This window comes from Melopsittacus undulatus, chromosome 3, assembly GCF_012275295.1.
Source record: "Melopsittacus undulatus isolate bMelUnd1 chromosome 3, bMelUnd1.mat.Z, whole genome shotgun sequence".
Lineage (NCBI taxonomy): Eukaryota > Metazoa > Chordata > Aves > Psittaciformes > Psittaculidae > Melopsittacus > Melopsittacus undulatus.
Genome location: NC_047529.1, coordinates 63,600,896 through 63,620,449, shown reverse-complemented (window position 1 = coordinate 63,620,449; position 19,554 = coordinate 63,600,896). Strand labels below are relative to the sequence as shown.

Sequence of the window (19,554 nt, the reverse complement as noted above, 5' to 3'; positions counted from 1 at the left end):
AGACATCTGCTATTTGTTTGGGATAGCAAAAGGCAGGTTTTGTTTTTCTACCAATCATTTTCTTTCTAGCAGCTCTGACCAAGTGTCCCATCCTGTCCCAAATTCCTGCAATTATTCTTATTAAGCTCAACTTCCTCTTCACACTAATAATTTAGAATCTTATGTATCTGTGGATGCAATAGAAAAGAGCACCTCAGCACTGGTTTTGTTTTTATAACAATTGTGTTTGCTTGCTCAAGTGAAAGAGCTGTATGCTGCATTTCTCTGTGCCCAGTTCAGAAAGACATACAGAAAAGTCTTTTTATTCTAGGAAAATTATTATAACACCTTTTGTCTCTTTCCAGCTTAAATCAGTACTTAACTAGTGGGCATCTTGTCCTCAAGCAGATCTGTACCTACCTTCCAGGTGGACTGACCTCCCCTGTAGGCCCATTACCTCAGTTTGTGAAACTGAGGGAGTTGTTCCGACTTTATGGTTGAACCAGTCTTTTCACATGTTTGTGAAGTGTCACACAGCTCAGTGGCACCACATAAATCATTAGTAGCACTAACAGCAGAGCAGCAGCCTAAGAAATAGCACTGTGACTGTGCATGTACAGCTTACAAGCATTTGTGTACATTATACTGCTATTTTATGGCATTACATTTATTTGCAGTTTTGGCTGAAAGCAGGTTTTAATGGGTAGGAAGGAATCAGGTCTGCAAAACCAACTGTAGCTCTGAAGGAGGCTCTGATGGGTGAGCTGTGGTGCAGAGTCACACAAGCCAACTGCACTGTTTTTCCTCTTGCTATAATTTACTGCTGCTCTTTTAACACTACAGGTCCACTACAGGTCTCATTCCTGAACAGGGAGGGTCCTGTAACCCAGCCCAAGTGTCCTACAGCAACCAGCAGTATGAGGGCTTTACTGGTCAATCTAGACTAATCTTCGATCTATACACACTATAAATAAGTCTGCACAATTCTTTAAGTGTTGGTTGCGGATTAAGTGAAAAATATTTGCTGAATTTATAAGAAAATATATGATATTTTCATAGGATTAGAAAGGTAGAAGTTGTCAGGTTTTATGATGAAATTAAGGAGCCTTAGTGAGGCAGATTATAGAGCTAACTCATTTGAAATCATGTTAATCACCCCGGGTAAACAACTAAGTTCTAAGAAAACAAAGCTTACTCTTTCTCACTATGGAAAACAAAATGCCATAAAATTACTTTGCAAATTACCTTTGCACATTAAGCCCCAAATATGTCTATACTTTTATAACAAACGTTTTGCATTCCATGTGTGCTTGCTTTCTTGAGGTTATGCCATCATATCTTGCTGTCTTGGAATTGCTGAATAGCTGGGATTTTATTCTGTTCCACACCTTTTTTGTGTGTGTCTTCATGCTGTCTGATCATATGCTATAAACTATGCTCTGTACTTATCATACAATTAATCCTTCTACCTCTTTTTAAACTGTAACTAATTAACTAGTTCTGCAGTTCATGGTAGTATGCCCCTTTCCTCCATCTCCAATGGGGGAAAATGTTCCAGTGCAGAAATACAGCTATTTTGCAGTCACTATATGCTTTCAAATACAAAGAAAAAGTTTTCATCAGGGGAAAGTACATAGGCCAAGAAAAGAATTTGATGTATTTCAGAAATATAATCCTTCAGAATAAACTTTTAAAAAATGAGATAATATGTGTTCCATTCCCTTTGCTTCTTAGTTACAATGATGTATATAACATACATAGCCGATTTTTAGCTGGACTCAAAAAGAATAACTGAAAAATTTAAGAATCAGATTTCACCCTCAAATATATACACAGCTACCTGCTGGCTGAATTTCCATTCAGTTTGTTCAGAATACACTGAACTAACTTTAGACTAATTTAGACTGCAGCCCTGAAATGAAGCATGCATGACTGAACCTCAGATATTGAATAGAAATTGAATGAAATCAGTGGTGTCGCAGATGATTACAGGAACCGATCCACATACACCCAGTTATAGGATAGCCATCTTTTCCTGCAGCTGGAGATGCAGAATATTAACATTTTTAGAAACCAAAAAGAAGGAGAATAAGAATGGTAGCAGAGGCATATGCCAGAAACAGTTCAGTGCTGTAACTCCATTTAAAATAGGGAATGAAAATTAACTTCACTACTGAGTACCATAAAGACACATTTCAAAAGTTGCTGAGTATACTCAAGAAAGATGAAACTAGTGCTAAGTGCCTCTGCCACGGACATAAGGCTCACTGAGTCTGCTTCTCTCCTGTATTTCAGACAAAGGACACAAAGGCATGGACAGCATCCTCTCTTATGTCAGCAAGCACTGAGGAATGCCAACCTTCTCCAGCCCTCCCACCAGCCAGTATGGCTATCTGAGCTGGCCCCTTTTACCTCCTCTTCCTCACCACACTTTCAAGTAAAGCAAGGGCAGCTCAAGATTTTTCAGTGTATGCTGCCGCCTGAGGGCTTGAACTGTTTCTTCCTTGTGACACAGAGACTTCTACCCAGGAGCCTGGGCTGCTGGCTGCTGATGGCATAGAACCATCTATCCTTCCATTTACTTCAAATTTGAAATGAGAGAGACATGAAGAATGGCAGCAAAGAATGGAAACAAAGCACAGCCATTGGAGAGGGACTTTTTAAGGGCTCTGGCCTGGAAAAGAGTAAGTCAGAAAGTACACAAGATTAATACTGTGTATGAAATATACTCAGCACAATTACGGCTTCATCGCTAGTTGAAGCAAACTTTTGTTGCCCTATCTGACTTGAAGTTACATCTATCTAAGTACAATTCAGAATGGCCAGTAATGACAGTTATATGTAAAAAACTCATAAATCTATAACAGAAAAGTACGAGGTGCAAGCACAGGCTGGAAAATGCTTAGATTCCCACTTCATGCTGAAATGGATCTGGTCTCCCATTCAGGAGAACAGATTGTTTCAGACATTTCATTTCCCTTCACCCCATCACCGCATATACATTATTCATCTGAATGCTGGTCTGCTTTAAAAGCTGCTTTAAGACCTGGCTGTGAGTATGGGCAGCTCTTGCAGCCACCTTTTTCCTTTTGCATTGCTAAAATAGTGCAGGGAAGTGTAGTGAAAATGAGACCTAATGTGCATGACCACACCTCGCTTTCTAATCTCTGTAATTCTGCAGTTTCATTTGATAACTACACAAATCCCATACTAGAATTCAGATGCCACATTATTAAGCAGACCAAGAAATGCAGGTATTTCTCAAAAGCTTTCTAGAGTACAGGCTGGTTGATTGCTCAAAGCAATAGCTAATAGACACAGTGTAAATGTGCATAGATGTGAAATAAAGTGAAGTATTTGTATTAACTCCACTGTTGACATTAGCCTGATAAAGGCTAAAAGCTACCACAGCTCTTTATTTTCCTTTGCCCTCAAAGAGGACATGGATACACAAGCATAGATAATTTGCTTATAATGCATAATAACTCTTTGAATTATCCTGGGGCAATTTTATGGCACTGGCTTCCAGTGGAAGGATGTGCCTGGCCATACAAGACTGCAATAGTACTTGCATCTTGGTTTTCCATTGACAATAATATTACCTATTTCAAAATTAGTATTACCTAATATTGAAAAACTAACCAACAGTGTCTTTGAACATAACCCCACTATTTCTGCCTGTGTTCATGTCATCACAGTGCAAAGGCAGAAATAAAGAGATTCCCAGTGATTCCCACTGTATACAGTAATACACAGCCTGTCACAATCTAGTCATACTTTCAGCAGGCACGACTGCAAACATAAGAGCTATACTGGGTGACCCTTCCCAGGCTCAGCTCTGTCACCTTAAGCAATTAAGTGGGTGATTTCAAATTGGTGATTAACCACCCTACATGGCTTTTGCAATTAGGGAGAAGATGATTCAAGGTCTTAAGTGGACCCAATAGCTATCTGAAGGCTCTCTTTCTCCACTGATTGCATAGATCAGATATTAACCAGAGTTCTAAATCTTTGCTCAAACTAAGTGTACCAAATTTCATTAGATAAATCCAGGCATTGGAACCTGGAGTAGGGCTTATGTATGTGAATACAGTGCTCAGAACTGGCTCAGTAGCTGGAAAATATTTTAATCAAAGAACCACAGAGACAATTATAATGTTTTTATTTAGCAAATGTACTGGAAGAATTGTTTTTCTGTAAAGACATACAGATATACCCCAATTCCATACAGCTTCCATTCTCTCAAATACTTACGTTTTGGATTTTTTTTAAATCAGTTTAATGAACAGAAGGTGATGTACGTGGAGATGTCAAACTTTTGTTATAAACCACATGATTCTATTTACCACTGATACCCAAATAATTTACCCGGGGTCACTAAGAGCTTGCAGAACCCTTGCTGGTGCTTTATAGAGAGCATGCTGTTCACACAATTTTAACTGTCCTCTGGCTTTAGTCATGTGAACAGCAAAAAGACATTAAATACTTTCTTAATACCTCTTTTTCCATACTGCAATTGCTGAGGTTACCACAGGATTGCTTTGGTTTTTGTTTGTATGTTTACAATTGCATATTGAAGGGAAGTGATCTAGGACATTTTTTTCCCTACTAAGATGTTCTTCAAACTACAGAAACCTTTTGTGAAATGCTGCTTTGTAAAATTGAGAACAGACCCTACAGCATTTATCCTTCTACAGTCTACAGTTGACCAAAAGATAAAAGTTTTTTTTTTTTTCCTGAGAATTTTGTTCCTTTATACTTCGAGTTAGCCATATATTTGCCTTCTGCTACTGCCTACTACTCTTGTGCCTTTCACCTGACAGGTACTGACATGACTGCCTTTTCCCACCGTCCCAGATAGTAAAGCATGGAAGAGATGACATGATGTAAGAGTCTGCAATAATTATACAGGAGTGTCCCATATTGACACATTCTTTGGTTTGGCAGTGAGAAATTAAGTCTACTGCTAAGATCTGCCTCATACACTTGTGTTTGAATTTCTTTTTCTTAAGAGAATGTCCAGAGACATCCATAGCAGCCTGAAATGAAAACTCACTAAATGCAAACCCAGAACTGTGTATAAAAAAGCCTTTAGAAACAAATCTAGCAAGAGGGCTCTTCTCATAAAAAAATTAATTACATCTTTACATTACTGAACTCTGATGAAAAAAGTATAACATCCCCTCAGAAGCAAATCCCGACTAAAAACACAAAAGAGTACTTATTAAGTACTTAGTTTTCTGAGATATTCATTGCTTGTCCTATTCTTCCATCCCTTCTGGTCTGAAACCAACCTTCCCCCAGCTGTTTTTGGAATGTTTCAGAAATAAGATAAACTTTGGCCCTATTAGGGTTAATGCTTTTCCATAGACATATATGACCATAAACTGGTCGACTAGTATAGGTCTTCTGCTAACATTGTGACTGAGAACAGGAAGAATATAGCCACAATAATATACAGCTGTCTACTAAAAGTATTGCATACAGACATCTTTGGCCATGCAGTCTCTTGGCCTTCTGAAAATATGTGAGCTGCATTGCTAACATGACAAAAAAAATTGCAATGTTGAGGATTAGAAAGAGACGGGTATAGGAAGCTGATATTGATGGGGCACTAATTCGAGCAGTTGTCACCATCTGTCCTAGCCCTGATCGGCCTTTGATTGACATCCCAGTTTTGTGCTTCACATAAGTAATATCTGCAAAATCCAGAAGATCTTTCATTTCCTCATCTTCATCTATAGGCAACTCTTTTTGTGCTTGAGTCTGTGCCTTTTGTCGCACTTTTCTTTCATTTACCTCAATTTGTGCAAAAATGTCAGGAACGGCATCAACAAATTTGTAGCCTTTGGCTATCTTTCTGTTTTTTTTTGCTCTGCCATGTTGCTGCTGCTGCCTCTGTGAGATTGCAAATATCCTGTCAATGGCCTCCTCTGTCTGTCTCTTATCTGAAAACCTCAGCAGGCGCTCAGCAGTCTTCCTAAAGCTAGCTGTGTTACGTACACGAGACAAAATCTGCTTCTCAAGCTGCTGGAAAACAGGTTTAAAATGTTGCAGGTTCCTCTCCACAATCCCTATGTAGTCCTTCACTTCTGGCACTGCAGAGCTCCTAATGGCAGAGGCTCGGTCAAATAAAATTTTCTGTCTGTCTGCAATAACCTGTGCAAAGGCAGAGCGGGACCCATCCTCAACAGGCCACAGGTACACTGTGTAGGCATGCTCACTGGTGGTAACGAAAACATCCAGCTGTGGGGAATCTCCACGGACGGTGAAACTCTGCACATCAACAGAGGGCCCAATGAAAAGGTAAATGGCCCTCGTGATGGGATGCCGCAAGAGGGTTGTTACATTCACATAGTTTGTCCCATTGTAAGGGTAGCCCCGAGGATACATCCTTGAGGCAATGGTAGCTTTCTCGCTGTGGCCAGTGTCATCCATCCAGTACATCTTATATATGCCATCACGTTGCCTAATAAAAGCCCCATGGACATCGTCAACAACTGTTTCTTCAAAAGGCACATCCACATTGTGGAAGAAACTGGTTGCTGCCTCCAGGGGACTGTCATCTTCTAGATGGATTTGATCCACTAGCAAAAGAAGCTGGGGATGGAGAAGTATGAGGTTTCTTTGCAATTTTCTCAGCTTCAGTTTAGGATTGTATGCACCCACTCCTTCTCCCCTGATAAACACCACTCCGCTTCTTTCCATGGCAGCAATCACTCGTCCCTGACAGTCACCAGCCAAGTCATGTTTATATTTAAGCCACTTTGAGGAACAGTCTTCTGTAATCTGCCCTTCCCATGGGGAGAAGCAGCTCTTGGACACGGCAGGAGAAAACATCAACACATTGTTAAAAAAAGTATATTTTGGCCCATACAGGGCTTCTGTTATGAAAGGTACACCATTGGGAGCAAATGTAAAGGAGTTCTGGTCCGGATGTTCATGGCCGGCATTAAAATTCCTCCACCCCCTGATCCACTCTTTGTACTTGTTCTTATGAACAATATCATATATTGCACGTCCTCCCAGCTTTCCTGACTTGAAGGAAAGGAAAGGCCTGTTGATTTCAGCTGGCAAAGCACTTCCATAGGTTACGACTCCCCAGTCCTCAAAATAATGCAGCTTAGGAACCCCGTAGTCTAGTGGAGGTATAGAGCGCAAACTTGCATCATACCTGCCAAAAAGACAAAGAAAATGGGTTTAAAAATCACTTGACTAATTCCATTATCAGCACCTGTACTAAATTCAAAAACCGATTCAATATTTACCTCAAGGAGCAAGCTAACATTATAAAGCCCACACATGTGCTTCCTGAGTGAACTAATCATATAGTTGTAATTGTATTTATCATAGTACTCCCTACGCAAATTTGTGGTGTGCTTTTTACAGAACAATAGCTGAAAGCGTCTGCTCCACATCTAAAGCAAGCAATCCTCCTGCAGTTCGAAAATAAGAGTACCACTAATTTCAAACTAGCTACATTTTGTCTTATATCATAAAGCTACTAACTGCAATACAAATCTTTAAAAATGTACATTAGGACTAGGCTGTAGACACAGAATTAGCAATAAACTAAAGATTGATGAACAGGCATTTTAAAGGATCAATTATTATGATTTATATCACTTAGTGTATGTTAGTTTCCTTCTCCAACTAAGCTGAAGAAAAACTTGCATGGCTTTCTTGTGTAAATTTTAAGATACAAGACATTTGGTTTAAAATGAAGTTTTAATTCCAGAAAAGGTTACAAGGCTTATCATTTTTGTTTTATTTGACCTACAGGAGTTAATAATCAAAAAGCTCAAAACAACCATGGAAACAAAAGTCTAACCTTCTGGCATTGTTTTTAAGCAACCAAAATAAACAAAACCATCATTAAGCTCAGTAATATTTCTGTTAGATGGTTCATCTCTACATTCTCTCTACAGCTAATCAGGAGCCTCTGCCAGGACCCAGACGATCACAGCTCATGTCCTGCATAAGGCTTTGGGTAATCCCAACCAGTACGGGGGCCTGTTCTGTATCTAGTGCTCCTTGATGGAGATTCCCCCAAAACCAGACCTCTTTCCTGAGACTCTAATTCAGATGGACATGTTCACCACAAGAGCAACACTGCAGCGCAGGGAAAAGGCAATTGTTGGAATATTCAGATAATTTTTTTCTTTTTTGTTTTTTTCTTTTCATATATTCATGTGCTCTTAGAAGATTCCTTTCTCTTTGACATCAGAAAGTATTTTATAAATATAAATTCTCCAGATCTCCATGGAGATGCAGGAGGCAAGAATGTTACAATGGGTTTGTAGAGGAGAGATTCTGTATTTTGCAAATAGCAATATTAAGGGTGCTTGGAGCCTAATAAACATGCATTGTTATATGCATATCATAAATGCAAAACGGTATCTATTCAGTAATATTTTTCTTCTGAGAGAGAGAAATGGAGCTACACTGACTCCTTGGAAATACACTTGTCTTCATAGACTAAGGGAGTTTATATGTATATCTAGAGCCTTTTGGGTCTTTTTCATTTCTTACCTTTAGAATATTGACATACAAGTAAGCAGAGCTGTAAATTACATGGAAAATATGGGTTTAATCATCTATTATATTTTTTCTCAGCCTAACATATGAAGTAGTGTGCAAGAGCAACTAATACTAGCCTTACTGCTTACACTATAGCTTTTAAAAGAAAGTTTATATTACTACTTACAGCTTTCAGAAGAAAACTATGCTTTAAATATTCACCTAATTAACTATAAGAGAACACAGTGGAATTAAAAATAACAAAAATAGACCAAACAAACCAAATACATGCAAACAAATTTTCAGTCCTTTTGGAACTGCTTGTATTGTATAAAACCAATAGACAACAGAAAGAAAATGCAAAACCATATGTAAGACAAGACCAAGGTGTTCCCTGTAGCAACGTACACTGTGCATCTAGGCTAAGTGAAACAGTTCTTTTGAGCCAAATGACTGGACACATATGCTCAGCTCAATCTCAGCTTCTACAGTACAAATCTAAAGATAACGAATTATCACCAATAGCAAACAGCTGCCAGGTTGCTTTTGAGCCCACTCAATCCCTTTCATACCAGAGAAATTCAGTGTGGAGAGTGCACCACCTCTGCCCTTTGGATGCTGTCCCTGGGCCCTCCACCACTCGGTTCCTTCTGATCTGCTCTGCCAACCAGTTCCCACTGCCATTACGCATGACAAATTTGTCAAGGAACACCAGCTGGCTCTCTGGCCCATAGAACCAGTTATAGTTGGAATCTGCGATGGCCACAGTTCTCTGAAACCCTTGGGAAAAAGTGAAAAGGAATGTAAGAAAGAACAAATAAATGTACAAAGATGCATTTGTAGAGTGTGACGGTGAAGCCAAGCAGTACAAACAGACACAAACAGAAGCAGCCTTTTCAGATGTTTACAGACCTACTTGTAAATGAGCCGTAAACAGGTTCCACAGGAGCTGTTTCCTTCTGCTGTAGCTAACTTGAATACTCACCTTTCTTCTTTGGCTTTGAGCTACAGTCAAAGTATTACAGAAAATGTAAGCAGCACTGTCCCATCCACTTCCTCTCCTCTCTCAAATCTGGCAAAGGTTCACAGGTTTCTGTTTCCCTGTGTCAATCCAAACTTTCCAAACCAAGAAAACAGAGGTGTCCCCAAGGTAAAATAAATCAGCTTCACCCTAAACCAGCTAGCATGAGTTCACTTTGCTCTTAGGAACCAATCCCCAGTAAATGCCTGAGGTTTCACACGGAGTCAGCACAATACCTTATGTCACTGTACTAGCATGCTAAACCTCGCTCAACCCCTGTTACATACATGGCTAGATTTAAGGCTCTTATAGCCAAAATAAAGTTATCACAGTCTTTTTAACCAGGAATAGTACAAGTTCCTAATGAATTGTCCTGCAAATAAGCAACAGAAAACCATCATCAAAAACTTGCAAGGCTGCCTGAAACCCAGTCTTTTCTGAAAGCTAAAAGGGGTTAGCAATATTTATTAACTTATAACTGGTTTTGTATTTGTACATCTCCATTTTTCAGTCACAACTAAGACTTCAAATCAGAGACACTAAAACTCACTGCAGTAGAGAGATCCAACGAGAGAACAAAAATATTAAAAAGTCTGCAAGATTGACCTATTATTGATGTCACATACTTTTGTTTAACTCTTACATTGATGAAAGAAAATGGTTCATGTACGCCTGGACTGCACAGAGAAACCTATAATTTGATTCAACGACATTTTCCAGAAGAAAATATTATAATAAATAAGCTATAAAAATCCATTTTGCTGTTTTGTGGAAAACTGGTGATCATGTAAAACTTTCTTACACTTTATTGATACTTTTACCATGGTTTCATCATTTGCTATTCCTTTCACCTAATCTTTTAGGGTGATGATTTTTGACAAACAAAAAAATCAATATGAATCTTGACAAACATTATTTTCCAAACAGAAGCCCCCAGAAATAGGTCTGTTTCAATCTTAAAAAAAACAGAAATCAAATTGTGAAGGGCTGCTTTTTCTCCCAAATGATATTTCTATCTTTTCACTGGTTTTAAAAGCTGGAGTTTAATAAACAATGATCATTAATAAGCAGTGCTAAACAAGGTTGTTGCTGTTTTGATGAATGATGAAAGTAAAATCTATGGAAAAGGTTATTTAAAAAAAATCCAAGTACAAAGTTATTTTTCAAATGGCCTTTTTCAAAGTATGAATTTTACAGCTGCTTCAAGGATTACAAGAGTCATCTTCATTCCCCAGTGGACCTACCTGGCAGGACAGTCCTGTACATAAATGCAAAGTGCTGCTTGAGCCAGGGGTGGCTGAAGTGATTGATATCAAAGTGCCTTTGGACAAGAAACATGTACTGAAACAGCGATCTAGTTGTGTAGCTGCCATAAGCTACCCCTTCATAAAGGGAGCCATCTGTGACCTCCTGCAGCAGAACTACTGACTTCTCCATGATGGCCAACACTTGTTTGGTCCACAAGTAAGCTTCCTGAAGGTAGCCTGAAAGAGAAAGATGTTGGTAAATCTAATTACAACACTACAGATCATAGATTATGTCATCTGTACTCCTACAGTGGGATCTGTTACAGCAAGTAATTTGCAATCCAAAGCCGTATATAATACAGCCTAGTTTTGCCACATGTGTCCCTGTAAGTTCTAGGATGTAAAAACGCTGTACTCAAACACAGCAAAGCAAGATTACATGAGCAGGGGAAAATTATCAAACACCTTTTGCTAATCATATGGGATTATGCTTTCCATCTTAAAAGGAAAATTTCCTTAATGCATTGAAGATATGCCAAAAAGGAAGAGCCATGCTACGACTATTTATTGTATTTTAAATTAAAGCTGTATGAAAACAACGTAAGGTCTCCACTAGAGGGCTCCAATAATGCAAATATTCTGATCAGTCATTTTTCACTGTCATGATCTCCAGCCTGGTAAGAAGGTCCTCAGACTTTAAAAATACAAAGAAGTTCACATCTGAGCTGCAGTTAACTGATATTCTGCTAATTTGCTCTATTTTAAGACATGCTGCATTCTACTTACATTTGCAGTTTGTTTGACAACCTAAAGGGTTATCCAAATAGAAGTTATTTTGGAAAAATTTTGCATGGTTAATTCCAAATGCAGATTCCTCATTCCCAGGATAAAATTAATTTTCCAACTAGGTTAACTTTTAGCATCCACATACACAAGCCCTAAACAGTTATATTTATTTTCAAGAAAAATCTCTCAGAGATCTTACTATTTTGGTCTGCCCTACACATATCAGGAGCTGGGAAGAAGTTGTGACAAGACTTTCCCAAAGCTTGTCTGCATTCACCAAGGAACAAGCACAAGCATGAGAGCTTCAGCACTGCATTTATGTGTTGCAGAAGTCAGTATGTGGATCCCAGCAGAGGAAAGGCTTCTCTTACTTTGTTTTTGATTTCACTGGCACAAGAGGTTAGGACTAACCAGAGATCAGCTGCCTTGTACTTCTGTGTGGCAACTTAGTCTCTACCCATCTCGAAGTGTTTGGGCACAGACTTAACCAGACTTATTTCCACCATATAGCAGAGTTCAGCTGGCATACACTACACCCTATTACGTGGTAAAGTGGTGCCTGCTGAATGAAGCATACGTGCCAGCGTAAGGGAGTATGAGCTACATTCAAAGCTGCTACTTAAGACTGCATTTACGCTCAGCAGACTGATGAGTGATTCAGACATCTTACTAGTCAAGGCTGCCAAATCCTGCTCAGTTAACAGAGACAAAAAAATGTGAAGTCTAAGCTAAACAGACAACCTGAATCTAATGTGGTATTTCTACTGAAGAATCAACTAAGATGGGGAAGCCCTGAGCAACAGGGGCAGGTGATGCTACTTACTTCCACTTACTTTACTCACAGCTGTCTTGACACTGCTTCATTACTCTGATAGAGTTGGCAGCACAGGGGTCTGTCCAAATAAAATCCCAAATGCTTCCACTCTTGTTTTCCCTTCTGACATAACAGCCACAACAACTAGCTTCTGACTACTGCACTAGCAAGAATGGTATTTTCCATGGTTCAGAACAGTGCGTTTACCATTGTAATATATGCATTTACCAACTCATATATGTTCTGTTTATTTAGTGTACGTGTATGATTTAGCCCTATGCTTGTAGTATATTAAAAGAGCAATAATATGTTAGAACGAAATAAGTAAGAGACTCAACACTCTGTCAGGCTATACAACAAACCAGAACAAATCTCACCTAAAATTAGCAGTATCGGTACTTTCTGTCTTAGGCCTTACTCAAGTTTCTTTTTTGAATACCTGAGTGTTTAATATCACTACAATGACTATGTGTGTGTCTAGAATTCATTTTAATAAGTTTTGTTTTTCATTCCCATTACAATGCTTACATATTTTTAAGCTGGATATTAAGCCTCAGCATGCTTCAATAGCTCAATTGTGTTTAAAATTATTAGTTGGAATTTAAACCTTTTGGGAGGAAGTTTTACACTAGGACACGCTATTTGCATTTGCTATGCATCTGATACAGGAAGAATAATATGTTCACTCCCCGTCTCCCTACTTATTTTCTCCTTCAGATAAAGTTTTTCATCCTGGAAAGAAAAAATTTTATTTCTTTTTTTTTAGGCTTAAATGTCTTTTTTTTTTAATAAAGTTGCTCTATATTGAAAAGAACCGATTTTTCATTTAGAAATATGCCATCTGTTCTATTTTCATTTGAATTATCACCACTATTTTCAAATTGTTCAAGAGTTGCTCTGTTTGCCTTTGCCTCCTACCCCCCATCAAAAAACCCCACCTACCTTTGGTGAAAGAAATACTGTCTGACTTTATTTGTGATGTTATCATTGTTTGGCACAAAGCATACTTATGGTCTACACTCTAATGAAAAGCAGAGTCATCTTGCAAACTGCCAGCTTTCTGCACTGACGGAGGCTTGGAGAAGGATGGAATTATGAGGAATTTAGCAAAACCCACTGAATAAATATGATCTGAGTCTTCAATTTGTGGAAGGCAAGACAGGAGGAAAGGGAGTAACTTACACATACACTCTTGCTGCTTTTCAACATATGCACATTGGGGAATGAGCTTGTTTTGACAAACACTTAAAAGATGTTCCCCTAAATAGTAGCTGCTGCAGTTTTTTGTCACACTTCTTTGGAAATCCGAAAGATCCAATGATGTGCAGATGTGTCTTTGCTTGGCAGGGCTGAACAGCTTGGCAATGCCATCAGCACCCAGAAACTAGATTTTCCTTAACTTGCAGCAAGTAAATAGTTTCACTGGGCATCATGTATTCAAAATACTTCTAGGACATACTAAATAATCACTTGACAACATACTGACATGTTCTCATAAAAGCAGAAGCTGGCTCCATGACTTCCACCTCTCAGCTAAGGTACCACTGGGGTTTAAAGTCAGGATTTCTTATCTGCTGTCTCTCTCTGACTCTGTGACTCAAATTCTTGTTTACACAGAGTATCACTTCAACAGCGGCAGAGGAATAGCTCCAGGAGGAGCAGCCAAGAGTGACTGGAAAGGTTATTCACCTGGAAATTGGGAAGTATAAGTTTAAGTTCCTGAAGGAAAGAAGGAGATGACGTCTGGCAGACACCTCTTGAAAGAAGGTTGGGGGGTGCAATGGCATAGCTCAGAGGAACAGAGGCAAAGCCCTGCCCATATGCACAGAACAGGATACTGTTCTGAGGTCCCTAGCTGTGGCCTTTGAGTGGATGAAGTTACAACTTTGCAGCTCTCTCAGGGAGACAGGACAGAAGTTTTGGATGAAATTCCAGGTTATCCTGTTGTCTAGCTCCCAGCTCAGAGCATGGGGTGTTCCTAATTGCTGACTTTCTCAATATACTGTGTAAGGAGACCAAGTGCATCACTCTTTACTGATAATCTACGTGGAAGACCCTGTCTGTAAATCTGGGGTAGACAGACTATACACAAGGGGATTTTTAATTCTTACAAACAATGAGGCAAGAATTTCAGAATCACTTAGAAAACTGTATTTATATACATGGGTATACATCCATATGTAATATACCTTGTACATCTACCCACAGATGTTTTTTCTAGTCAATAAACTAAATTTTTCTAAGCAGCGAAAGTCTCAAAAGCATTTCTATCAGTTCCTGAACTCTGCTGCATAAATAGCTGATTGAGTTGATACACTTCAGAAAAACGTTCTTATGGTTTAGCACATACCTTGATTCATCAGAACAAGGCTTCCTGCCAGCAGGGCCACACAGTTGGTAGGCTGGTGGTTGTGGAGGTACTGGAAGCCCCATCCACGTCTGTATGATGTTTCGTACATATATCCCGAGGCATTGGCAATTACCTCAAGAAATCTCTCCTGTTGAGTCTTGCTGAGATAGCTGTATAAGAAGTCATATGCAGTGGCAAAACCAACTAAGGAGTGAGCAAGAGGCACTTCATCCCAAGGGGCATCCTTCACTAGCCTGTCAAAAAAGAAAGATTCCAATTAATTGAGTTTCACCTACTTCTTTTTCTCTGTGACTGTACTGTGAGTTGTGTATGACTTAATGTCTCTGAAGTTAGGCAATTAATGCTGAATTTTAACACAGTAATGAGCTACTTACCAAGTCTCTGATACCATTTTTTTTCTTTCCAGTATTTAACATAAACCAGAGGTAAAATGCTGCCACTACTCAAAATTATTTTATAGGATCAGCCCATTTGTATCGAAGGATTACACTGAACTTTGCAAAATAGTAAATCTGTACCAAGAAAATTCATAATGGAGGTAGAGGTAGTGTAGAGCAAATATTTCTCTTAAATCAAGCATTTATTGTGTATCAAAGACTAGTTTTGCAGTACTTACAGACTTCAAGGCCATGGTTCTACAGAAAGGGAAATGTGAGGAAATACATAGTGAAAAAAAATCTTTGATAGACTGAACAATGATCAGTTGTTTTCCTAGTATTCCCTTCATTCACTTTCTTTGCAATATATTTTTTATTACAGAAATGAATCTTAAATTGTTGAGATGAGGAAGTGCAATCAGTGGAAATTGTGTTGTGCTCCTGAAGACATGCACCTTCCCTGCTTTAACTATTCTATGACTCTACAAATATCTCATCTTAACTTATGTAAGCAGTAATGTGACCAGATGACCAAAAGAGCGGGATTTAAAAAAAAAAAAAAAAAATCCTCATTCTGCTCTAGGAGCATTTATTTGCATTCAAAATGCATGAATAAATGACTTAAAAATTATTACCATCAGCCCAAGGCACTGCAACTATGGTAAAATACAACATACATGAGTGAGAAAAATGACCTTTAACTTTTAGTTCAGTATTTCTAACATCACTGGAAAACCTCAAATTAACTTAGCACATTCACACCTGTATGTAAGGAAAGTCTCTGTAGGCTATTTGATTAGCTGAATTTCCAACACTTTTAAGTGTTCACCTTCTCGCAGCTACAATCCCATTTTCTGCTGAGTGGAGTTATGCATTCAGTTTATCTTTTTTCAAAATGAAACATTTACCTCACAGATTTTTAATTAAGTACATGAATGCATTCAGCATTGATCAGCAGGATTTGTACCAGGGATTTTATTGGACGAGAGTTTTTTGTTTGTTCATTTTTTTTTTCTTGGTTAGCAGACAGGCATTGACAGAAGATGGCTGTGAACAATACAAGACAGAGAGCTGTAAGTGACTGTCAAAGCATGAGGAAAAAAGGTTCTAGAAATTTATTATTTATCATCTCCACATCCATTCTCTGTGGTCAATGTCAGGAACATCTCTGTCATTTATTTTGCTGGTCCAAACTCTAAACCTGCCAGTGAAGACTTTCGACCAGGTATAGGAAAATATCTTATGTTTTCACTTAATTGTTTTGCAAAAAATTACAGACCTGTAACCCAAAACATTTACATGCTTTTCCTAGATGCCCATTCTTTTTGCATTTCCAGGTAAACTGGAAGAAAATGTGGCTGAACTGATCAAGCAACTCTTATAATTCTCCAGATTTATTTATACTGTGTCGCTGAGGCACAAAAATTGAAAATCTGAGTTAACTGGTTGTCTGTCAATCTCAGTTAATCCTCTGTGTCTCTATTTCTGCATTTTCATCTTTCCTTAGCACTGAGAAAGTTCTTAAAATGTTGGTAGTCTCGTATGTAAACATAAAGTTGCATTCTATGCCGATGACATGCAACACTGCGGCACTGTGATTGCTATCAGAAACCCTCTGACACATGAACATACCTTAAACCAGCTGTATCATAAATCCTAATTTCCAAAATATTTTTAGTTTTGCTTTTCACTAAACTACTGTACATTCAGAAATTAGAGTTCGAATGTGTACATGAAGTATCACGTTAAAGGCCTCTGTCTGGAACAGTTACAAAATGAGGCTAAGGTCTGAAGAAAAAAACTGACAGAATTTAAAACATTTAATTCAAAGTTCAGTCTCTTTGTAACAGACTACAAATTGCTAATTAGAATGTGTTTAAAGCTATTTAATGATCTTTATGTGCCTTCATCTTAAATGAGATTTGACAGTGGAATTGATTTATTGTAACTTTCATTTTGAAGATGTATGCTAACTTTATGTTCCATTTCAAATGCAATGTTGTGTCAAATTCTATAGTATAAAAGAGATTTGTATAGTAAGTCTTGTATAGAGTTTAACAGAGGAGATGCACACAAGGAATAGAGTAAATTAAAGATGACAATTTAAAGACCATCATTTCTAAACATACAAAACCACTGTCAACATCTGTTCTTAAAATGCAATTCTCTTGACCTAGTAACTCTTCAGCTTATACAAATCAGGGCACCTCCATTAAGCAAATTTCAATTGGAATAAGCAATGTACACCAAACAATGTGGAAAATGATTCACAAGAAGAGTGGTCAAGTAGCAAGCATTAAATGCTTTTTGTATCTAAATTACACTCTCATTTTTCAAATGTATCTCTAGTGTCAGATTTGATAAACAGCCTGGCTGATAAACTGTGGGAAAACATGATACCATAGGCTAGCACTAAACATATTATGTGAAAAAAAGAGTTTTCAGGACAACCTATTAACTACTCTGCTCTGAAATATTGAAGAAGAGTTGTCTGTATTTACAAATTAAGATAGGTAAAAACATGCCAATGCTTTGCATTGGAAAACAGGCAGAAAACAGCTATTTTCTAAGCCTCTCATGAGTAAAACTTAACATCAGATAGTATGAACCTCAGCTTAGCAATTAGCTGTGTCTAAAGACAGCAAGCAACCTTTACCTCAATGCTGCATTAGCCTCTTTGGTCTTTTAAAGGTATCAGATGTTACCAAAAAAGAATTCAAAGTAAATAAAAACATCTATAATGGATTCTTTAGTATAGAGCAACTACTTAGTTGCAAACATAAGCACTTTTATCGGACAACTGTTCCAAAAGTTCCAAAACTCATTTTAAAGTAACAGCTAAACCATAAATGCATCCCTAAGGAGAGTACAAGAAAAAACCAAACCCCAAAGTATTTTTTTTATACTTCTATACCTATATCTGTATTCGGAAGAGGTCCTTATCTGGAAACTTGAGAAGGTTTGTAAAAGAGCAAAAGTGATGAACTGGTTTCCTGCCTAATGATTAAACGCCACAAACATCCTAAGTCATATGCATCATTCTGCACAAAGAACTGCAGTCTGGACAAATTCTGTGAATGGCACAGAATAGCCTGGGTGTTCTTTCAAGTTCTCTTCATCTGCATAATATAAAATACTTTTGTTATTTTATTTTAAACATTAAGAGTCTGATATAAATCCTCCATGAAGAAACTGGATAAATAAGGGCATCATGGATGAGGTTGGTATTATGTATAAGTAGTATGGTTTTCCTACACGTGCTGAGAATTTTTGCATATTGCAACATGGCTATTTGTTTTAGATTTGCCACATTCTGCAATGAACAGTGAAACTGAAGAAGGAGTTAAGACACAGTTCTTTTAGTCATCAGTTTATGATGTCAAGAACCATCGGGCATGCAATGCATGTCCAAGGCTAGGAGTGTACATAGTACTTCCACTAAATATGATTCTGTACTCTGTATACATATACTGATTGTATACTATTGTGGATGGGAAATGAAAATCAGTATCAACAACAACTACAAAACCAACAAGAAATATTGTAGCAGAATTACCACAACCTCTCAATTTCTTGACAACATTAATGTCTCCTCTCTCAGCAGAAATAGTTGTCTGTATTTTTCCCTCATTTCTGTCTACTACTAACTACTTCCTTATTGAAGAAAGAAATATTAGCATTTCTCTAGGAAATATAAGCCAAGAGGGAAAAATACTCTCTGCTGAGTTCAAGGCAGGATTTAAATCAAACTCTCATGCTTAATCGAGCTCCATGGTCATGACTTGAGATGTTTAGAATCGCATTTATTTCATTTTGTATCCAGAATGTAAAATCAAGTTAAAGCAAATAGAAAAATAACACTAATTTGAGAAACAGAAAACCCTCCAGGCACTGTGAGATCTGATTTCTAGTCTCAAGGTCAGTAAGTAATATGGCATCACTCCATGCAAAATGAAGCATTAAGCACATCCTGACACATATATTACACGAGTAATCCACACCCTGAAGTTTAATGCTCCAAACACTCATGACAAATTACTTAGTGCAGAATAGCTCCTGGAGTTTGAGGTCAGATTAAGTTAATGATTGAAGGAAGCATGTCAGTATTCCCTCCTCAGTACTGAACCTCTCACTCTCACTAGGTGGATGCAAAGGAAATCAGTATTTTCCAAAGACAGGTGACAGTTAGTTGAAGGGCAGCCCTCTAGTTTATTTTGATGCAATTATCTTAGACAGCTAACAGCATGGTAGAGATTAATGCACATTAAATGTCAATTGTGGATAAAAATATGTCATGTAATGGGGCCAACTGACCTCTTGATCCTGAAATCAATTGTGTAATTGTACGGTCTTCCCAATGGCAATGCTTTGGCACTCCACAAACCCTTCCTATTGTTCTGACCCACTTCTGGGGGAAAGAGATACAGCTTTAATCCTCC

At 38.0% G+C, this 19,554-nt stretch overlaps 1 protein-coding gene across 7 annotated transcripts in view; it reads right to left on the bottom strand.

The window, feature by feature from the left end:
* Positions 1–4,124: 4,124 nt before the first annotated feature.
* Positions 4,125–19,554, bottom strand: part of DSE (dermatan sulfate epimerase) — a 33,901-nt gene continuing 18,471 nt past the window's right edge. For 5 of the 7 annotated variants that reach the window (XM_031054053.2, XM_005154699.3, XM_031054052.2 and 2 more), the window contains 4 exons: positions 14,718–14,971; positions 10,765–11,004; positions 9,072–9,279; positions 4,125–7,153 (listed from right to left, as the gene is read on the bottom strand). In XM_031054053.2, coding sequence (XP_030909913.2) covers positions 5,392–7,153; positions 9,072–9,279; positions 10,765–11,004; positions 14,718–14,971 — 2,464 coding nt within the window. In that variant the 3' untranslated portion in view covers positions 4,125–5,391. Of the gene's footprint in view, positions 7,154–9,071; positions 9,280–10,764; positions 11,005–14,717; positions 14,972–16,023; positions 16,089–19,554 lie in introns of those variants that run through there. The other 2 variants (XM_031054057.2, XM_034060953.1) reach the window with 2 other exon arrangements.